At 37.1% G+C, this 21,378-nt stretch overlaps 1 protein-coding gene and 1 pseudogene across 2 annotated transcripts in view; both read right to left on the reverse strand.

The window, feature by feature from the left end:
- Positions 1 to 574: 574 nt before the first annotated feature.
- Positions 575 to 21,378, reverse strand: part of Pibf1 (progesterone immunomodulatory binding factor 1) — a 211,053-nt gene continuing 190,249 nt past the window's right edge. The window contains exons 17-18 of the mRNA XM_048801245.1: positions 2,920 to 3,093; positions 575 to 2,047 (exon numbers count right to left, since the gene is read on the reverse strand). Of these exons, the coding sequence (XP_048657202.1) occupies positions 1,991 to 2,047; positions 2,920 to 3,093 (231 nt within the window). The 3' untranslated portion in view covers positions 575 to 1,990. The remainder of the gene's footprint in view (positions 2,048 to 2,919; positions 3,094 to 21,378) is intronic.
- On the reverse strand, positions 17,557 to 19,657 carry LOC107153215 (annotated as a pseudogene). The gene is made up of 2 exons (XR_001504885.2): positions 18,936 to 19,657; positions 17,557 to 18,506 (listed from the first exon to the last, which is right to left on the reverse strand). The product of XR_001504885.2 is annotated as a 26S proteasome regulatory subunit 4-like (transcript).

Raw genomic sequence — 21,378 nt, forward strand, 5'->3', positions numbered from 1 at the left:
CTGTCTCAAAAAAAAAAAAAAAAAAAAAATAGAGCTGGTGGTATAGTTAAGCAGTAGAGTATAAAAACTGATATATATATATAAAATATAATCAGTCTAGTATATATGAGGTCTTGGGTTAAATCTCCAACACTGCAAATAAATAAATAAACAAACAAATAAATAAAATTGATGTCCAGGGCTGGGGATGTGGCTCAAGTGGTAGCGCGCTCGCCTGGCATGCGTGTGGCCCGGGTTCGATCCTCAGCACCACATACAAACAAAGATGTTGTGTCTGCTGAAAACTAAAAAATAAACATTAAAAAATTCTCTCTCTCTCCCCCTCCCTCTCCTCTCTCTTTAAAAAAAAAAAAAAATTGATGTCCAAAGTGAATCACAGAATGTTAGAACAGAAAGTCCAGAATGAATTTCATATAATTTCCTCCTAATTTATAGATAAAAACAGGCTGAGAGTGTATTAATTACATAAACCTCATTACTAATTCTTTTGGGTCCTAGAGATAGAATCCAGAGTCTCTTTACCACTGATTCACATCCTTAGCCCCCCCACCCCCTTTAAAAAAATATTTTGGGACAGGGTCTCATTAAGTTGCTTAGGGTCTCACTAATTGCTGAGGCTGGCCTCAAACTCATGATCTTTCTGCCTCAGCCTCCTGAGGTGCTGGGATTATAGGTGTGTGCTACCACCTGGTCCACTTAATAACTTTGCATTAGTACATAATCTTGATTTGAAAGGTCTATAGTATCACCTCTCAGTTTTTTTGTTTGTTTGTTTGTTTTTGGTGCTGGGGATTGAACCTAGGGCCTTGTGTATGTGAGGCAAACACTCTACCAACTGAGCTATATCCCCAGCCCACCTCTCAGTTTTAATGAGAGCAGATAAACTCATAAACCTCTTTGAAAATGTTCCCTTATTATAAAATAATAAACTTTATCAGAAAACAAAATAGAAAATACAGAGAAGCAAAAAGAAAACATGAAAACAACCTAATTAACACTTTATATAGTGACTCTTCTTAAGTTTTATCCTCACTGCATAACCTGATCTTGAGATACTGGGAAATCTTACTCTTATTCATGTACTGGCTGCACTCGGGATTTCAGGAAATCACAATCAGGTTACCAAGTTAAAGTCAGAAATGTGGAAAAGCAGGTTCAAAAGGAGTAGGTTATTACTTCTTGGAAAGAGAAGGTTCAGAAAAGCAGATCAGGGAATTTTTTCCCTCTGGTACTAGGGACTGAACCCAGGGGTGCTTTAGCACTAAATTACCTCCCCAGCCTTCTAACTTTTTATTTTTATATTGTGTCTCCTTAAGTTGCCCAGACTGGCCTCAAAGTTGGAATCTTCCTGTCTTAGCCTCCAGAGTTGTTGGGATGGCAGGTGTGGACCACCACACCTGGCTGTGAGAGTTGTGATAAGTTTTAAATATTCGACTCTATCTTGTGGTTTTCATTGGAGCTTATTTTCTCATTGTTTATGCATTTGGTCTGCCCTCTTCCTGTAGATTACAATATAACAGTCACCATAATTCCAGCCCACTTTCTGAGGAAAACCTAGCCATAGTCCCCCTAAAAAAATAGCACTAAGTAGCTAAATTTGGTACCATGTGAACCTGTTCACCAGTAAGGGCAGTCATTCTGCTGGCTGACTAATGATTTTAGGAGGTCTTGCCCAAAAGAGAGTACCACCCAGTGAGGGGGAGCTGCGCCAATGTGATTCTTCGTCCTGAAAAATGCAGCAAAAGCTAGGTTCCAAGACAGCAGATATGGAAAGGATGCACAGAAAGATGTCTCAAGACAAGGGCCATGAACAAGGCAATGAGGAAGTGGAAACTGTGAGTAAGCAGAAACCAGGAGAGAAACAAAGAGAAGCTGATGTACTGCAGAGGAAAAGATCCGGGACAGGGCTGCTGAATCCCTGGAGCTGCCTTGTGTCCAGGCTGGTCAGCAGAAGTTTCTTGCTTTCTCTTTCCTGTCAGCTTAGTCTCCATTATTGCCGAGTGGATCCGTACAGCTGTTCTTTATTTGATTGAGATCGAAACTTTCTCTCATTTATTAAAAAATGAGATTAAAAAAATAAAAAGGAGGTTGAATTACACAATCATGATCTTGAGTAGCATTATCTGCATGTATAATGAATGCGTTAGATCAGAAGTTCCCATACTTATTGTTATGCTCATCTAGGAAATTTTTTTAAAATTAAAATTCTGGAGACTCACTGAATCAGAATATCAGAGAAAATCTTTCTGCCTTTGATTCTCTATGTTTAGAAGGTAAAAATCACTGAGAAATGAAGGCATAACTGGGAAGCCATATAGAAGTAAAATATTTAATAATGTTACTATTTTGATTCTGTTGTTTTTTTATCTCCATTTATTATTTAAGTATATAATTTAATATTTCTTAATTTCTCTTTTAATACAAAATTTACTTATTTCTTTTTCTTTGACTAATTTCTGTGCATATACATGTCTACCTAACAATGCATTTCAGTTTATGTTAATATGATTGGTTTTTATACTTCATGAGGGACTCAGAACAAAATATATTATTTTACAAATAAGAGGGAACAGGTGCTATTTTTCAGCCTTTTTATTCTTACATAAATGACTACATTATACACAATGCATTTCTGATTCCCCTATAATTAGTCCCTGGAGGCGGGGGAAAGAAAGTGTCACATTTAGGATAATTTCTGGGCGAGTCCAATATGTTAACTAGAAACATAAAATCCAAGTATCATCTGTAAGAGAGATAAGATACACACTGAAAAAAAGGATGAATTCAGATCTTTCAAGGCCCTTGCATAAAACTATTAAAATTAGTTTAAAGCCAACATGCATGAAAAGAAAAAATTTAACTACAATATATTTAGTGAAAATCAGAAATGAAATTATACATATTTTTAATTGTACTTACAAAGAGTGTTGGCTTGGGTATAAATATATTGTCTTCATGTTCTTTAGGCATTTTCAAAGTCTTTGATGTCTCATTTTCTGTCAGATTTTTTGATTCTGTTTTAGTAAGAAGTAAGTTGTTTTCAGATTGTTTACTACGCATACTAATGAGAATCTGTTTCATTGCTGCCAATTCCTGTTGATATACAAAAACAAGAAAATGACAAGTATGATTTTGGCAAAGAGACAAATGATGATTGATGTTAAAATATTTACTTACTTTTCTTTAAGTAGAAGAAATATTTGATGTAATTATACTACATAAATGAGGAAAGTTGTAAAGACAACAAAATATTAATGTACAATCATCACACACACGGATCTTACAATCACAAATTTGACATTACTTTTAGTATGACAACTATACTCTAATGGTTCTGCACATTGTCTGCACATTGGAATCACCTGTGGAGCATCCGCCTGTGTGATACCTGTATCTCACACCCAAAGACTGTGAGGTAATTGGTGTGGTGTGTTTTCTACACATTTGTTGTTTAGATTATTTAGATGTTTAATATTTGTTTCTCCCTTTTAAACTATACCAAGTCCTTTATGAAATCTTATATGAAGATGGTAGAAAAAAAAAAAGAACCCCAAATAATTTTTTCTTGGCTACTAATCACCAGTTCAAACAGTAAGTTTAATAACATACTTCAGGATTTGTTTACTTGTTTTATTCCCTTATCCTTTTACAAATGATAAATGGCTTCAGTTACTTTCTTTCTTGTGGTGTTGGGAAATGAACCCAGATCTTTCCATATGCTAGGCAAGGACTATACTTCTGAGCCATCTCCTCAGCCCTTCAGTTGCCCATTGTTGCTAAACTTGTTGACGAATTCAGATCAGAATTTTCACCCATTCCTTCTTGCAAGTCTATTCTGTGCATTATTTCCCCTCTGAGACAAACATTAGCACAATACTTAATTACTAAACTGATTCATTAAACACAAATATATGGAGAGATGACAGACTAAACTCTCCTTTACCTTATTTATCTGCAGAGTAGTGATGGGCTATATACTAGGTAATTTTTTCCTATTATTTTATTTCATCTTCATGCCAAGACACAAACCTTATGGCAATAGAAAGATACTCTGTTCTCTGCTACTAATCTGTTTATAGACATTAGCTCTGTGTCAGAGCAAGTTCCTACAGGCCTTTCTTTTCTGGCTGTCATTAGTTCTATTTAGAACCATCTAGCTTGAGTGGGTATTTTAAAACAGAGCTGCCGAGTTTAAGCCACATAACCTTAATAGATTTTAGGGCCAGGAGAGGAGCTGGAAGAAGCAGTGCTGGGCTGGCTTGGTCCAAGCACATGAGAATATGCATAGTTTCAGAAATTACCAAACTCATATACTATTGTTTAGGCCTTTTGGGGACCCCCTTTTTTCCCTTCCAAGATTATATTAGTTATGTTTTCCTCTACAGTGAAGTTATATACTGAGTCACTGTTAATCATGTCTGGTGTTATGGTAGATTTTATTTTAGCTCCTGTTCTATTCACCAAAATAAGCAGAAAGGAAGGGTAGATGAGGTCCCAGCCTATCAAATGAAGAACTTTCTTTCCCCCCCTCTTTCTCTCATCTTCTTCCTCCCCTTGGTTCCCCCCTTCTCTATTCCATTGGTTTCCCTTTTATTTTCATGAGACTCCCTTCCCCACTACCATCTTGCAAATGAACTTTCTATCGGAAATAACATCTTTTCACTAGCCATAACTTTTCTGTCTTGACATGAAATAATTGGAAAAAAATTACCTTGAACACAATGTACTGGCATTTTACAGATAAATACAGTAAAGGAGAGGTTAGTTAGAGGTTATATTTGTTAGGGGAGAGGGGATGGTGATGAGAAAAGAAAAAGGGAAGGAGTTGAGAGTGTGCGAGGCAGAGGGCTTTGGCCCCCAAGTGTCCTAGAGGAGGCTTTCTTCTGTGGCTGGCGTCAGAGCAGGTATAGGATGCAGATCACCCATTGTTTGGTACTAGGAATTTAACCCAGAAGCGTTTAACCACTGAGCCACATCCCCAGTCCTTTTTTTGAGACATTTTTATCTTTATTTTTATTACTAAGTTGCTGAGGCTGGTCTCGAATTTGTGATCCTCTTGCCTCAGCCTCCCAAGTCAATGAGATTATAGGTGTGTGCTACCATGTCCAGCCTGCAGATCACCCCTGATGCTAGTCAGGAGATTAGAAGGGAAATTCATGTTTTTGCCTTATTGAGAGTAGGATAACCCCAATTTGGGGTTTTAGGATCACAGCAGTATTTTTGTTCATCTGACAGTATTAGTAGTATTAGCATGGTTTCTGAAATCCAGGTAAGGAACACTTTAAAAACAAGAAGATTCTGTAAAATCCCTATTAGGATCATATAGCTAGAGTGGATACCAAAATAATATTTAGAACACATTTTTAAGTTTTATTATGTTTGGATCCCTTTTATATCAATGGTAAATTTGAACAAAGAAAATGCCACTTTAACTAATACCTATAATGCCATCATATACTGAACACACAGAGTCAAGCACATGTAGTAGAATATTTCAGTATTAGGCTAGAAGTCAAAGACATCTATTATTATTTAAAAAAAAATTTTTTTAATTGTAAATGGACACAATACCTTTTATTTATTTATTTATTTTTATGTGGTGCCGAGGATTGAACCCAGTGCCTCACATGTGTGAGGCAAGTGCTCTACCACTGAGCTACAGCCCCAGCCCTGACACATTTATTTTTTATGCTATTATTAACTGGGTAAACTTAGGCAGCCTCCTCTGGTTCAATAAGCTTCAGTTTGCTAATTGATAAAATGTATGCTTGTGTTACCTTTTTGGATTTCTGCCAGTATGACAAGTATTTAGGTATGTTTATTTTGCAGCTTTACATATATTTAAGGATATTTCCTTTTCTGTTGATCTCCTTGGCCTATTTTTCTACTGGGTGAATGGTCATTTTCTTATACATTTCAAGGAGCTGTTGCTGAGGCTGGCTTTGAACCTATGATTCTGCTCATTCAAGGGAAATTAGCCCTATATCATTGAGTGGCAATTTTTTTAGTTTATGTCTTTTTTTCCCTATGCAAAACTTCTGATTATAATGTAGCTTAACATGTCGATTTTCTTTTATGACATTCTGCATGTTTCCTTAATTTTTATGTTTTCTTTTTTTCCTTCACTTTTATAAACATTTAGATCTTCAGTCTGTTTGAAATTTATCCTGGCTCATGGTGAAAGGTATGGATTCAACACATTTCCTCCCAAGATGACTATCCTGTAACAACATCGTGTACTGAGAGACTTTTTTTCTCTACTGATGCTATCTTTATCATGTGCTAAACTTCCATAAGTATATGATTTATTTCTAGACACTTTAAACTCTGTTCCAATGGTCTATTCATGCACCACGTCACACTGTTTTAGTGCTTAATGACTGAGGTATTTTTCTAGATTATTTCTGGAGATAGGTATTAGATTATGCCAAATTAAAAAAAAAAAAAAAAAACGAGGAAGAACTGGCTTCTTTACAATGTTGGGTCATCTTAGCCATGGAAGTATTTAAATATGTTTTATCTATGTTTTGGGCATAAATTGTCTTTCCCTACTTAATGTTACTATTACAATGAAATCATCATTATTCACAAGATGCCAATCATAAACTGAGAAAACAAACAATAGTAAACAACACAATACGCCAGAATTAGAAAATGTATTTGTCCTATAAAACAGAATCTTTTGGTAAGATGAAGTCATCTTGACAGTTTTCTGGATTGTTCCTAACCTGCTTTGTTTTTATCCTTTGGTCTGTCTACTGGTTGCTGGCTCCCTCTTCAATTTATGATTCTGGTCTTACTGTTTAAACTTGAGTTTTGTATTGCATTTCCCTACCTTTTCTTGTCTTCTGTCTTACACACTCTCTCTTTTTTGGTACTGGGGATTGAATCCTGGGGAACTTAACCACTGAGCCACATCCCCTGACCTTTTTTATTTGAGACAGGGTCTTGCTAAGTTGCTTAGGGCCTTGCCGAGTTGCTGAGGCTGGCTTTGAACCTGTGATTCAAGCTGCTAGGATTACAGGAGTGAGCCACTGCACCTGGCCTCATTTCCCTTTGATTCTGCTTTTTCCCTTCTATGTCTGTTGTTTGCTGATTGGTCTGTATATGTATTTGTAGAAGTGTCTAATGATTTGTAAATACCATTTATTGCAGAGCAGTATGTGATTAGATGCAGAACCTATGATGTTCAAAGAAGAATGTCAAGTTCAACTGGATTCTTTTTCTTATATTCATCAATTGCTTAAAATCATGGCATTTATTTAGGTTCCTATTTACACCTTGACTTTATTATAGACATTTTCTTCTGCTTGGAGTTTCTGCCTTGTTCTTTTTTCATTGATAAAAACAATCATTTTTTTTTTTATTACCTAAGATCATTTAGCTGCTGCTGCTGCTGCTTCTTCTTTTTTTTTTTTTTGGTACCTGCCTAGCTTCTTAATCACACTGTTTAATGGGATCAATTTTCTACTGACTGTTTTAAAGATTAATGTGCAGTCATTATTCTGAAAAAAATAATTTTGTACATCTTGGCAAGTTCTATTATTTCTTACAAACTGTGTTATTGAATAACATACACTTTATGAATTTCTGAAAGTATTATGGAAAATATTGTGCTTTGACAGTATTACCTGTTTGTCTTCTAAAATAAATTTCTGAGAACTATGATGCATCTGAATCTTACTTCCTTGTACTTTCTTTTGTTTTGCTATCTTCTATTTAATTTACTTTTTCATATTTATTTCCATCTTTTTACACTTTTCTAAGTTTAGGAGGGTTCCCTGACTACTAGTCTTTCTTTCTTTTTTTGTAATGAGGATTGAACCTAGTGGTGATTTACCACTGTGCTCTATCACCATTCACTCCACTCCATCCCCCTTTAAAAAAATTTTTTTTTGAGACATGCTCTTGCTGAAGGCCTTGCTAATTTGCAGAGGTTGGCCTCAAACTTGAGATCCTTCTGTCTCAGTCTCCTAAGTCACTGGGATTTCAGGTATGCACAACTGAATTGGTGTGGATTCCTTGACTTTTATGATATCATTCTAATGGAGACACACACACACACACACACACACACACATGCTACTGAGGAGTAAACCCAGGGGAACCACTGAGTTACATCCCCAGCCCTCTTAATTTATTTATTTCTATTTTAAGACAGGGTCTTTCTAATTTGCTTAGGGCTCCCTGAGATACTAAGGTTGACTTTGAACTTGTGATTCTTCTGCCTCAGCCTCCCTAGTTGCTGGGGTTGTAGGTGTGCACCACCAAGCTGGCTCTAATGGAATTTTTACTTATAAAAACTTTGTGTCTTTGATTTTAGCCATTTAAAAAAATCATAAATGTTGTTCACTGATTCTTATAGAAATATTACTTTCTCAAATCTTTTTGAAGAAATTACAATAGTTTGTAAGATATTTTCTGCTCCAGACATTTTCGCCCTGTGGGTAAGGGGGGTCAGTTTCTATGTATTTTGATTTTCTTTTTCTTTTGTACTATCAATTTTCTTCTAGTATTTAGTTGTGTTCACTTTATGAATGAAGAATCTGATAACATGTTTTTTTTTTTTTTCTTCTGCCATAGGCCATTCATCTGAATGACACAGTTAAGTACAGTCTCTCTAAATATAGTGTACAAGACAATCTGTCTAGGGGCTTCACTCTAGGAACTTTAGGAAGAAAGCAGATTCTCTCCCTCAAATGACAAATGTGGAGGGTTCTAATCCACATGAGATTGGAACACCCCTATCTGGAGTCCCTTAATTCTGGCCCATCCTAGCCTATTCTGACAGATGCCTCACCATTTTAGAAAGTCATTTCCAAAAACATTTTTAAGAACTCAAATATTTTAAAATTGTAGAAGCACTACTTGTTCAGTGTAAAAATTCAAATATTGCAAATGTGCCTTGCTTCAGTCTTCTTTTCCTTTACCACCTGCTTGAGATCTTTAGATATTATTCTATAACACAGCCTGATTTATAATATCATTATAATAATCATTAGTTAACTCAGATATGCTTTTATACTATTTTTTTTTTGTAGTGCTGAGGATTGAACCCAATTCCTTGCACATGCTAGGCAAATAAATACTCTACCAACCTATATACTAATTTTAAAAGATAATAGGGCTGGGCATTTAGCTCAGTGGTTCAGCATTTGCTTTGTATGTGCAAAGTTTTGGGTTTAATCCCCAGTTTTTTTTAAAAAAGTTAATAATATATGTTGTAATTCTAGTATATCACACACACAAAATGATCATAACTATAAGAATGAATAAATCATGCATTAATATTAACAAATGAAGAAGTGTGTCTGATTGTACAATGGAAACCCAGAATAAAAGTAAAACAAAAGTACAGAAGTTATATTGCAGACATAATTCATTTTCAAAATGGAAGAGTTAAAGGAAAGGACATTCTTATGATGATGATGATGATGGTTACTGTACAGTCTCTGTGAGAGAGATAAACTGCTTTCTTGAATTCCAAAGCACATATCTTGGTCATTTAATATTAACTATTTGAAGAGAGTGGTGGCATATTAAAACAGCTCAACTGCAGAGCAGCTGTTTAACACTATTGCATAGTTGATGCCAATAAATTGCTCAAAGTTGTAAACTCTGCAAAGATGTTGGCAAGGGGACACATAGATAGCATTTCTTGATGAAAATAGCTCTGACAAGTATAATGCGAACTATGTGCTCCACTGGAGGTTAAATGGAAGTGCTTTTATGTAGGGATAACAACGCATCATAACAAATAAGTCAGAAAATTCTAATATCTCTTGCTTACAGAAACACAAGGTAAAACGAATCTTGTTTTAAGCCAAGTACACACACATTTTGGATAAACTTCATCTAAAAGGTTATCTTAAAAAAGTATTTCATTATGCAAATTTTCTTGTTTTTTTCCTTTTGGTATTAGGAATTAAACCCAAGGTGCCCTTCCACTGAATCACATCTCCAGTAATTTCTTTTTATTTTTTATTTTTAGTCAGAACCTTGCTAAATTGTCAAGACTTTGAACTTGTGATCCTCCTTTTTTTTTTTTTTGAGAGGCAAGCAATCTACCAACAGAGTATATCACCAGCCCATGATCCTCCTATTTCAGCCTTCTGAGACTGGGATTATAGGTGTGTGCCACCACGTCTGGTTTATTATGGAAATTTCAAAGACACGGAATGTGGAGAGCATAGCAATATTTTTTTTCCTTTCTTTTATTTATTTCTTACATACATGACAATAAGAGAGCATAACAATATTAAATGCCCAGTTTCTATCACTCACTCACTTCAACAATTATTATAATTTTATCAATTAAAATTTCAAAAATGCTTTATTGAGCTGGGAACCGTGGTGCATGCCTATGATCCCAGTCACTCAGGAGGCTGAGACAGGAAGATTGCAAGTACTAGGCCAGCCTCAATAACTCAGTGAAGCCCTTAGCAACTTAGTGAGACCCTGTTTGAAAATAAAAAATAAAAAGTGTTGGGGATGTAGCTCACTGGTAAAGTGACCCTGGGTTCAATCCTCAATAAAAAAAACAAAAACAAAAACCAAAAAACATTATTGAGACAGAATTCACATACCAGATAGTCCATCCATTTAAACTATCCAGTGGTCTTTCATTTACGGACAGCCCCGAATTTACAACAGGATTTTCTGACTTAATGGTAATGGAAAAGGTATGCATTCAGTAGAAACTGGACTTTGTATTTTTGAATTCTGAATTTTGATCTTTTCTTAGGCTAGTGATATATGGTCCAATACTCTTTTGTGATGCTGGGCTATGGCAGTGAGCCCCAGGTGCCATTCAACCAGGAACTGCCATGACAATACATTCTTCAGGCCCAATGTATTAAAAAATGTGTCAGTGGTGAGTCCCCATACAACCATTCTGTTATTTTACTTTCAGTATGACATGCGATATTTGACACATTAATATATAACAGGCTTCCTGTTACATAATTTTACTCAAAGAGTATGCTGATATAAGCGTTCTAAACACATTTAAGGTAGATTAAGTTAAGCTATGATTTTTGGTAGGTTAAGTATATTAAATGGATTTTTCTTTTTAAAACCAGGGTTTGAACCCATGGGAGTTTAACCAGTGAGCCACACCCCTAGCCCTTTTTATTTTTTATTTTGAGACAGGGTCTTGCTACATTGCTGAGGGCTTTGCTAAATTTATGCAGAAGCTGGCTTTAAGGTTTTGAATCTCCTGCCTCATCCTCCTGAGTTGAGAGGACTATAGGCATGCACCACTGAGCAGGGCTCAGGAGGGATTCTGAACAGGTTAACATTACAAAAATGGGGTACATGCCTGTAATCTTAGCAACTGGGGAGGCTGAGACAGAAGGATCCCAAGTTCAAGGCCAGCCTTGGAAATTTAGCAAGGCCCTCAGTAAATTAGCTATCTCAAAATAAAAAGGACTGGGGATGTAGTTCTGTTATAAAGTGCCCCTGGGTTTAGTCCCAAGATCTAAAACCAAAACAACAGGAAAAAAAATCCCCCCAATTTTAAAAATAGGTAAGGGTTGGGAATGTAGCTCAGTGGTAGAGCTCTTACCTATCATGGGTGAGACACTGGGTTCAATCCCCAGCACAACAACAACAAAAAAGCTTATCTATTTATTTTTTTTATTTTTATTTTTGTAGTACTGGGATTGAACCTCAGGGCGCCATATTCCCTGCCCATTTTTGAGAAAGGGTCTGGATAAATTGTCCAGGTTGGCCTTTAACTTGGTATCCTACTGCTTCAGCCTCTAGAGTAGCTGAAATTACAGGTGTGCTCCATGGTAAAATGTGTATTTTATTCAAAGCCATCCATCTCATAGTCTTAAATATATATATTTATCAAAGCAAACAACATTTTTTAAGGCAACACTCAGAGAATGGTATCAATATGTGCAAGTGCAAACTGCTTTTTTCCACAGTTCCTCATCTAAATGCTGGATCTCATTTATGGGCTAATCTCACTTACTATTGTCTCTTCACTTCAGGGGAAGTGTATAATGATTTAGGTCTGGAGGGAGGAAGACAGGAGACAGGAATTAACACTCACTGAGTATTTACAATGTCTTCGTGTTAAGTATTTTATGAAATAACTTAATTTTCACTCAAATGCCAAGAGATGGATATTATTTCAATTTTGTAGATGAGGAAACAGTCTTAGAGGGCTCAGAAATTTAGCCAAGTTCATTTAGCTACTAAGAAGTGAAACTAGCATTCAAATGCAGGTCTTTCTGGGTTCAAAGCTATCATTTATACAACAATGCAGTTGCCTTCTATCAAAGCCTTCGATACACATAATTCAAGTCTGGAAGGGATCTTCAAGTCATTTAACCTAACTTCTATACACACCTTAAAAATCTTCTCTGTGCATATTGTATACATGTATTGAATTATACATACTATACCTCATAAATGTGTACACTATATGTCAATTTAAAAAAATAACACATCTCTTCAGACCATATAGCCACAGACCTCAGGTTTGAAAAATCAGCCAAATTAGCCATCAATGTAGCATTTCCTTACTAAATTACAAAAAAACGAATCAAGACCCAAACTGAAAACAAAGCAAAACAAAACAACACGAAAGGTGTCTCCTTCAGTTTTAATCCCAGTCTTTGGAGACGTGTGTAACAAGTGCTGTTATTGCTTCTTTTGAATTTCTTATCTTTCTTTAAGCCTTATCTTCTCTAAACATCTCCAGTTCATTCATCTCTCTTATGACTGAAAAGAATTCTTTCATCATCCTGATTCTTCTCCTTAGATTGTTTCCTAGCATTAAAAGTTTGGGTCCAGAACAGAATAAAGAAAGAAGTCCTGGTGAAGGCAGAACAGGACAAGGTCTAGCTACTCGGTGTTCTAATGCATCTGTGATGAGATGACAACCACTTTGGGAACTATACCTTTCTGACTGAAGGCTTAGTGAGAGCTCCAGTGTTTACAAGTGATAGCAAACAGAGACAACAGTGCAGTCATAGCCTCGGGGACATAACTAACCACGTGAAACATTCTTTCCTGAGTCTGGATATGATCTTAAGGTCCACCTCAACAGTGATGCAGGTAGAGGAAGCCAGTGTTAATAAACTGAAGTAGACTCCTGAGCTGAAATCTACTGCCACTGTTGACTTAGAACAGAGTGTGGGAACTGGATTCTGTTCTGCTCTTTTGCCTAGACCCTTGACCTCATCTCATTACCAAATACCTTGGATTTCTGACTAGATGCCCATCTTTGCCTTCTGGCAATCATGTCCCCATAATGCCTGGCTTTTTGACCAAGTGTACTGTTTTTCCTTCTAAAACAGTATTCATCTATAACAGTATTCATGCTATATAGTTTTAATATAATCTGATAGATTTTGATGCATATTTTGTTAATTTTTAGCATCAACTTCAGTCTCTAACCTCTGCCCTCCACTTTGAGTACTAGTCGGCAGAGTGTGGCTGGCCTATGCCGTATCCATGTTGTATTCCTAGCATTTTCCTCTTAGTCATAGCTTCTTGATACAGGATCAATGACTGGTAAGTTTATACCAAAATACTGCCAATATGATCCCTGACAATTATGACCATGATTATCTCAGGTTGCTGGTGTTTTTTTCCTGACCACTACACATTTCCAGACACTTATCTCAGAGTTTTGAAGGTCTGTGTGCATGTGCATATGTTTGTGTGTCCTTATGCCCTAGAATTGTTTGGTTAGTTATAAGCTGCTACTATTCTAAGAGTCATAAAACAGGGTTAGCAAGAGGTCATTTACTTGTTCTTTACTGATAAAAAGCAGAAGTAATATCGCCCTCCCCCCGTTTTTTTTTTTTTTTTTTTTTTAATCGGGGATTAAACCCAGGGGTGCTTTACTACTGATCTACAACCCCAGTCCTTTTTTCAAAATTTTTATTTTGAGATAGGGCCTCATTAAGTTACTTAGGGCTTTGTTAAGCTGTTGAGGCTGGCCTCAAACTTGTGCTCCTCCTGCGTTAGCCTCCCAAATTGCTGGGATTAAAGGTGTGTGCCACTGTGCCTGGCTCTAGAGAAGTATACTTCAAGTTACAAGAAAATGTACTGCAAACTTCTAAAATGAAGTTGGAAAAATATACATTTCATTTTTTAAAAAACAACAACTAAAAATGACAGGTCTCTATGATCCATTATAGATGTGAAAATGTGATATAAAAATTAAAAGGGTATATATATGCAGAGAAAATATTTTTATGATGAGATATTATATTGCTTCATATAAGACAGACTTTTACTTACAAGATACAACAAAGGTATTTGTAATTTTATAAATGATGAAACAATTAAAGAAGAAGCCAAAATACTTATAGAAACCAAAACAATTTTGACCTAGTTCTACTAAGTTCTGTATAAGTTCCATGGTCTATGGAATACAATCTGAAAGTGTCTTCAGTGCAATTAAAATCTGAGGAGAGGGGCCGGGGATGTGGCTCAAGCGGTAGCGCGCTCGCCTGGCATGCGTGCGGCCCGGGTTCGATCCTCAGCACCACATACAAACAAAGATGTTGTGTCCGCCGAGAACTAAAAAAATAAATATTAAAAAATTCTCTCTCTCTCTCTCTCTCTCTCTCCCCCCCCACTCTTTCTTTAAAAAAAAAAAAAAATCTGAGGAGAGTTAACATATGACACAATGGACAATTGAGAGTGAGTTGCCACTTCTGTGAAATGCATACAAGACCATCACATGATTTTTTTATTGCCCATGTTGGGAAAAAGGGGCCACCAGCCTTTGAGTGACAGCAATACAAGATGGCGGCCATCATGGGCTTGGACAGTGTATGAAAACCAAATATTAGGGCCTTAAATAGAATGTGGATCTAAATACCTAAAAGCGTCCCCTTTATAAGATTTGTAACAAAAATTAATATGAATGGAGTTAAGAGTTTTAATGAAGTAGGGACCCAAGAGCCACATCAGTGCTAGCAAAATGGTAGAATTCATATAGCAAGAGCTAGCTGTAGTGCTTAATGACATCTAAAGAAAATATGAAACTCCTTCAGCTACCAGCAAGACAGTATTATAGCAATTCATCAAAAAGAAAAATCACCCCTGCCACCGCCATTTGATTTAAACAGTCTTCATTTTCCACAGTAGTAAATTTTTTTTTTTTTTTAAATCCAGAGATGTTTAACCACTGAGCCACATTTCTAGTTCTTTTTATTTTTTGAAAGGGTCTCACTAACTTGCTCAGGGCCTTGCTAAGTTGCTTAGACTGGCTTCAAACTTGCAATCCCCCTGTTCCCTGAGTAGGGTGCTATAACATAATTGATTTGAAAGCATTTTAAACCATTTGGGAGAAAGAAGTTATACAAATTTAAAATATTTTAATTCCCTAAATTTTCTCAGATGTGAATTCACATATTCTTATATGTAAAAACTAAGCATTCTAAAACTTCATAGGGAAAATATAACTTACACTATGTATGTGTGCTTTAGGTTTTCACAACTTTCTTTAAAATACTCATTTATAATGGGTGTGGTGACATATCCTGTAATCCCAGCAACTTGGGAGCCTGAGGCAGGAGGATCACTAGTTCAAGGACAGCCTTGGCAATTTAGCAAGACCCTGTCTCAAAATAAAAAATAAAAAGGAGTGGGGGATGTGTAGCTCAGTGGTGGAGTGAGTTCAATTGAACCCTGGGTTCGATCTTCAGTACTATAAGTAAATAAAAATAAAATATGAACTTATATCCATCAAGTTGAAAAAAATATTATTTATTTAAAATTTTTTTGGTACTTGGGATTAAACCCAGAGTCTCACATATACTAGGAATGTGCTCTACCACTGAGTTACACCCTCCAGCTTAAAAAAAAAGAAAAAAAAAGTTTAACTTAAAGAGCACCACTATTGATGAGAAATGTATGAACCTGAAAAGTAATTTTATTTTAAGGAAAAAAATAACAGACTTTCTGTTTCTTTTTCTTTCTTTTTTTTTTTAAGTCATGCTGACTATAAAATTTAACTACATAGGTGTATAAGAAAAACACGTAAAAAGGTATTCTTAAGAAAATTTCAAAACAGTTAAGTATGAACCAAAAAGAGTGACACACATATAAAAATATGCAATTTGTTGGAACTCTTTAAGAAGTAGATTGCCTAAGGGGCACTTGAGATGCTGAAATGTCCCTGAAATCTTCCGAGAAATCACAAAGAACATATGAGTTAGTATCCGGGAACATAAACATACCATAAAAGAATGATAATTATACTGTGACTTCACTTTTAAGAAACCTGGCTGACTGCAGGGTTTGTTTTCTTTTGTTGAGCCACATACACTGCCATAGAAGCAAGTTATCTAGGATAATGGGAGTCAGTCCAACATTCAGGCAAGTATGGGGCCTTGTACATTCTAGGAACTTAGTAAAGAGTGGTTGACTAATTCTGGTTAAATGCTAACTGAAATGACTATGATCCCTGAGAGATGTTATTGGTAGAAACATTGAATAAGGGGACAGCAGATATAGATGTCTTTTCTTTCTCTCTCTCTCTCTCTCTCTCTCTCTCTCTCTCTCTCTTTCTTTCTTTCTTTGTGTGTGGTCCTGGGATTGAACTCAGGGCCTCATGCATGGAAGGCAAACTCTCTACCACTGAGCTACACCTTCAGCCTGAAACAAATGTCTTCTATTCTACAAATATATATTATTCCTTAGAGGCTTAATAAGCTAGAGGTTGCTGTGGCTATGACTACTATGTCCTGAGGTTTAGGAGCAGTTCTATTCTAGACAAACATTCCAGACATGACTTCCTATTGGCTACTTTCAGACAGTTCTTTGGAATTGTTCTTGGGTGTAGGAGAGCTATGTGCTTTGTCCAGCAAAAATGGTATTAGTTGGGGCTGGGGTTGTAGTTCAGTGGTAGAGTGCTTGCCTAGCCTGTGTGAGCCCTGGGTTTGATCCCTAGCACAATGTAAAACTAAATAAACAAAATAAAAGTATCGTGTCCATTTACAACTACCCCCCCCCCCCAAAAAAAAGTATTAGTTATCAGAGTGCAATATTTTTTTAAAGGGGAGGGAATGAAGATATATTAAATGTCAATTTTTAAAGCTTTCAATTTGACAGTTTGCAATTATTACTGATGACTAAAAAGGGCCATAATTTGTTTAATAAACATTTAAATGAGTATTTGGATGCTAAATGTTGCACTAAAGGCTAATATACAACGAGAAATTTGGCACTCTATTGGGCAAAACGGATGCATAATTGTGATGTACACTGTTATGCACACTAATAAAAATATTAATAGGCATTAGGTATGAGGTAGAAAATGATGATTTTCTCTCGCCCTCTTTTTTTTTGATACTGGGGATTGAACTCAGGGATGCTTTACTACTGAACCACATCTCTAGCCCTTTGTATTTTTTATTTTGAGACAGGGTCTTGCTAATTTTAGGCCCTACTAAATTGCTGAGACTGGCCTTGAACTTGTAATCCTTCTGCCTCAACCTCCCAAGTTGCTGGGATTATAGGCATGTGCCACCATGCCAGGCTTTCTTAATTTTGAAGAATTGATAACATTTTATTTATTTATTTTGTCTGTGAAAGAGCACGCTTTATTCGGAAGCAAGAGCAGCACAGTGACCAAGAGAAGGTGCCCAATGGGCATCCTATACGTCGTACTCCAGAAGATACACAGGATGTTTTGCTAATAAAAGTCAACAAGAACATGGATTCTTCTGGGCAACTTCCCCAAACTCAACCCTCTCAGGGGTCAAGAAAACTCCTGAAGGCAACTATGGTTCACTAGAGATAGAGGCCCTCAGGGGTGCCTTCTTATTTTTTATAAAGAACATTTTCTTTAGATTTTTTGAGTCTTCATTTGTTACTTTCATTCTACGTTCTCTCAAGGCCATCAGACCAGCTTCTGTACAGATTGCCTTGATGTCAGCACCAGAGAGGTCGTCCTTTGCCATAATTCAATTGTCCAGGGTTACGTCATCGGCCAGTGTCACGTCATCGGCCAGTGTCATCCGGCTTGTGTGAATCTGAAAGATGGGCTTCTTAGTCTTTTCATCAGGCAGGGGGAACTCAATCTTTCTGTCAATGCGACCTGGTCTGATAAGTGCTGGATCCAGAGTTTCTGTTGGGTTTGTGGCCATGATAACTTTCACATCTCCTCTTGAATCAAATCCATCCAACTGGTTCAACAATTCCAACATTGTCCGCTGAATCTCTCTTTCACCTCCAGAATTTGAATCCTATCTTTTGGTCCCAATGGCATCAATTTCATCAATGAACACAATGGATGGTGCATGTTCTTCAGCAACTCGAAACAATTCCCGCACGAGTTTGGGACCGTCACCTAGTTACTTCTGAATAAGTTCAGAGCTAACCACTCTTAAGAAAGTGGCCGAGGTTTGGTTTGCTACGGCTTTGGCTAACAAGGTTTTACCTGTGCCAGGTGGACCATAGAGAATGACCCCCTTCGGGGGCTTTATACCCATCTCTTCATAATATTCAGGGTGGGTGAGAGGAAGCTCCACAGTGCTGGGAGCCATTAGCCAAGTAGGTATGACAATTTCCTTGCCAGCGTACCCCATGTTGCTTAGTGGAAGGACTCGTGGAAATAGGACATTTTGCAGTGACATTGCATCTAAGGTGACCTTGCTCAAGGACCAGGGCGGATCCGGGTTTAGGGTGTTCCCGGTTTAGGGCGTTCCAGGTTTAAGGTTATTCCTGCTGGGAATAGGGCGTATCCTGCTGCCTGAGTTCCCCTTGAGTTCTCACGGGATTCAGACAGTATTTTTTGGGAGACAGAAGCCCAGTGGGGGTGGATTTGGGCAGAGAACGTGGATTTCCCCAGAACATGATTGTAGACGGCTGGTGTGAGTTCGGGAATAAAGAGTTGCTGTTTGAATCTACAAGCTGTGTGGTGGCTCGTGATTTTGTGCCCAGCCAGACTGCGGCACCACAGATTCCTTAATTTCCTGGATTCGGTTGTCCAACCCCCTAATATCTTCATAGGTCTCCAGGAGGGCCTTTTCCACCTTCATCACTGTGACCAAGGGATCTGTGTCATCCATCAGCACTCCTATCATGGCATGCACTTTGTGGTTGAGCAGAACTGAGCAGCCTGGTTCCAACAGATCCTTGTCCACAAATGAAAGGATGCTGACATAGTGTTCTGAGCCCACAGATGTGGACACGATGGCGTGACTGTCATCAATGATCTCTTCCAAAGTTCCTACTGACATTGGGGTCCCCCTCAGATCATCCACCTTTGATCTTTTCTCCTCTTGCTTTTCTTCTAATGGTTTCATTTGTTCTTGATTTCTAATGAATTCTTCTTCCATGAGAAGATAATCTTTAATTCTTTCTAACTTCAGTAATTTCAAGCGACACTGAGTGTGAGGTGTCACCAGTGGGAGTTTGCTGGCAGCATCTGGTCCCTTTGTTTTCTTCTTCTTTTTCCCCACTCTGGTTGGTACAGGAGGTTCATATTTTTTTTTCTTATCCTTGTCATCGTTCTTGCCACCTCCAGGACCATGACCACCACTCTGACTTTGACCCATCTTGCCGAAGAATTGATAACACTTAAAGTGACCTTTGAAATGGGTGTAAAAGAGGAAAGGGAATCTATTTTTTGAGTTACTGTTATATGCCAGGAGCTTAATTACATTATTTGATCCTTATACAACTCTTCAAAGTAGATATTACATTTATTTACAAATGTGGAAACAGTTTTTATTTTATTTTATTTATTTTTTTTAAAGAATATGTTTTTTTTTTTTTTGAGAGAGAGAGAGAGAGAGAGAGAGAGAGAGAGAGAGAGAATTTCAATATTTATTTATTTTTTTCATTTTTTGGCGGACACAACATCTTTGTTTGTATGTGGTGCTGAGGATCGAACCCGGGCCACACGCATGCCAGGCAAGCTACCACTTGAGCCACATCCCCAGCCCTGAAAACAATTTTAAAGGGATAAAATTATTACCTCAAGAATCCAGAGCTATTAAGCAGCAGAGATGGGATACGAACCCAAGTCTTATCTGTCTGATTGTTAGCTTTTCCTACAGTATTTAAAAATGCAGGTGACACAAGGAATATAAAGGTAATCCCAGCCTTACAATTTAAGAACAGAGCTGAACATGTACACAGAGTAGAAGGCAGAATGGGATCAATCCAGCTGTCCATCTTCTGCATGTTTATACACCCAGGGTGCCAAGTGGTGCTAAAGAGAAATTACACAGAATGGTACCACTATAAATATATGACTTCTTAATGTGGGAATTCTTCCACTCATTCATTTGAGAACTATTTCAAAATTCTTCCTTCCTCAAAACTCTGGCCCTGCTGGGGAGACAGCTCAGTGGTAGAACACTGGCCTAGCATGCATGACGCCCCAAGTTTAATCCCTAGTGCCATAAGAAAAAAAAAACCCTGTGAAATAAAAAAGCACTACCACCACTACTACTACATAGCAAATAATAGTAATAAATAATCTTGTTCTGCTCTACATTAAAACAAAACAAAACAAAACTCTGACCCATTCATGCCTCTTTCCATTAGAAAACATCCATTAAATAGAAACTCCTTAAATTATTACCACCAGTTAGAGTTTGGATGAGTGTCCTCCAAAAGTCCATGTGTTAAAGGCTTGGTCTCTAGCTTGGCACTATTGAGAGACGGTGAAGACAATTCAGATAGGGCTTAGTCCAGGTCTTTAGGTCACAGGGGGCATATCCTTTAAGAGAATAGTGGGATCCCAGCCTATTTCTCTTCCTCTTTTTCTTTCCAGCTATGAGGTGTGAAGTTTTGTTTTGCCATGTGTTCTCACCATGATATGATGTCTTGTGATGTAACCAGAAGCAAGAGGGCCCATCATGTACTGAAATTTCTAAACCATAGGTCAAAATAAACCTTTTCTCTTTATAACTTGATTATTTCAGATATTTGTTATAGTGTTGGAAAGCTGACTAACATTCCAACAAATCTCCAAACTTACTTTTATCCTCACACAATCTTTCTACTCTTCTAATTGAAGAAAGGTGATACTTTGGTCTAAAGCTAAATCCCATCCATTTGCTGTAGCTCTCCTCCTTTCCTTTCCCCTGGCTTTTGGAGCTCCATTAGGAGCCAGGTGTGGTGGCGCATGCCTGTAATCCCAGCAACTCAGAGAGCTGAAGCAGGACGATTGCAAGTTCGGCGCCAGCCTCAGCAGTTTAGTAAGACACTAAGCAACTTAGTGAGATCTTATCTCAAAATATAAAAAATGAAAAGGGGTATAGGTGTGGCTCAGTGGTTAAATGCCCCTGGGTTCAATCCCTGGTAACAAACAAACAAACAAGATACTTTTCCTAGTCTCAAAAATTTATTTCTGAGAAAATATGACATATAAAGAAAAGCAGTATT

This window comes from Marmota marmota, unplaced genomic scaffold (genome assembly GCF_001458135.2).
Source record: "Marmota marmota marmota unplaced genomic scaffold, marMar, whole genome shotgun sequence".
Taxonomy (NCBI): Eukaryota; Metazoa; Chordata; class Mammalia; order Rodentia; family Sciuridae; genus Marmota; species Marmota marmota.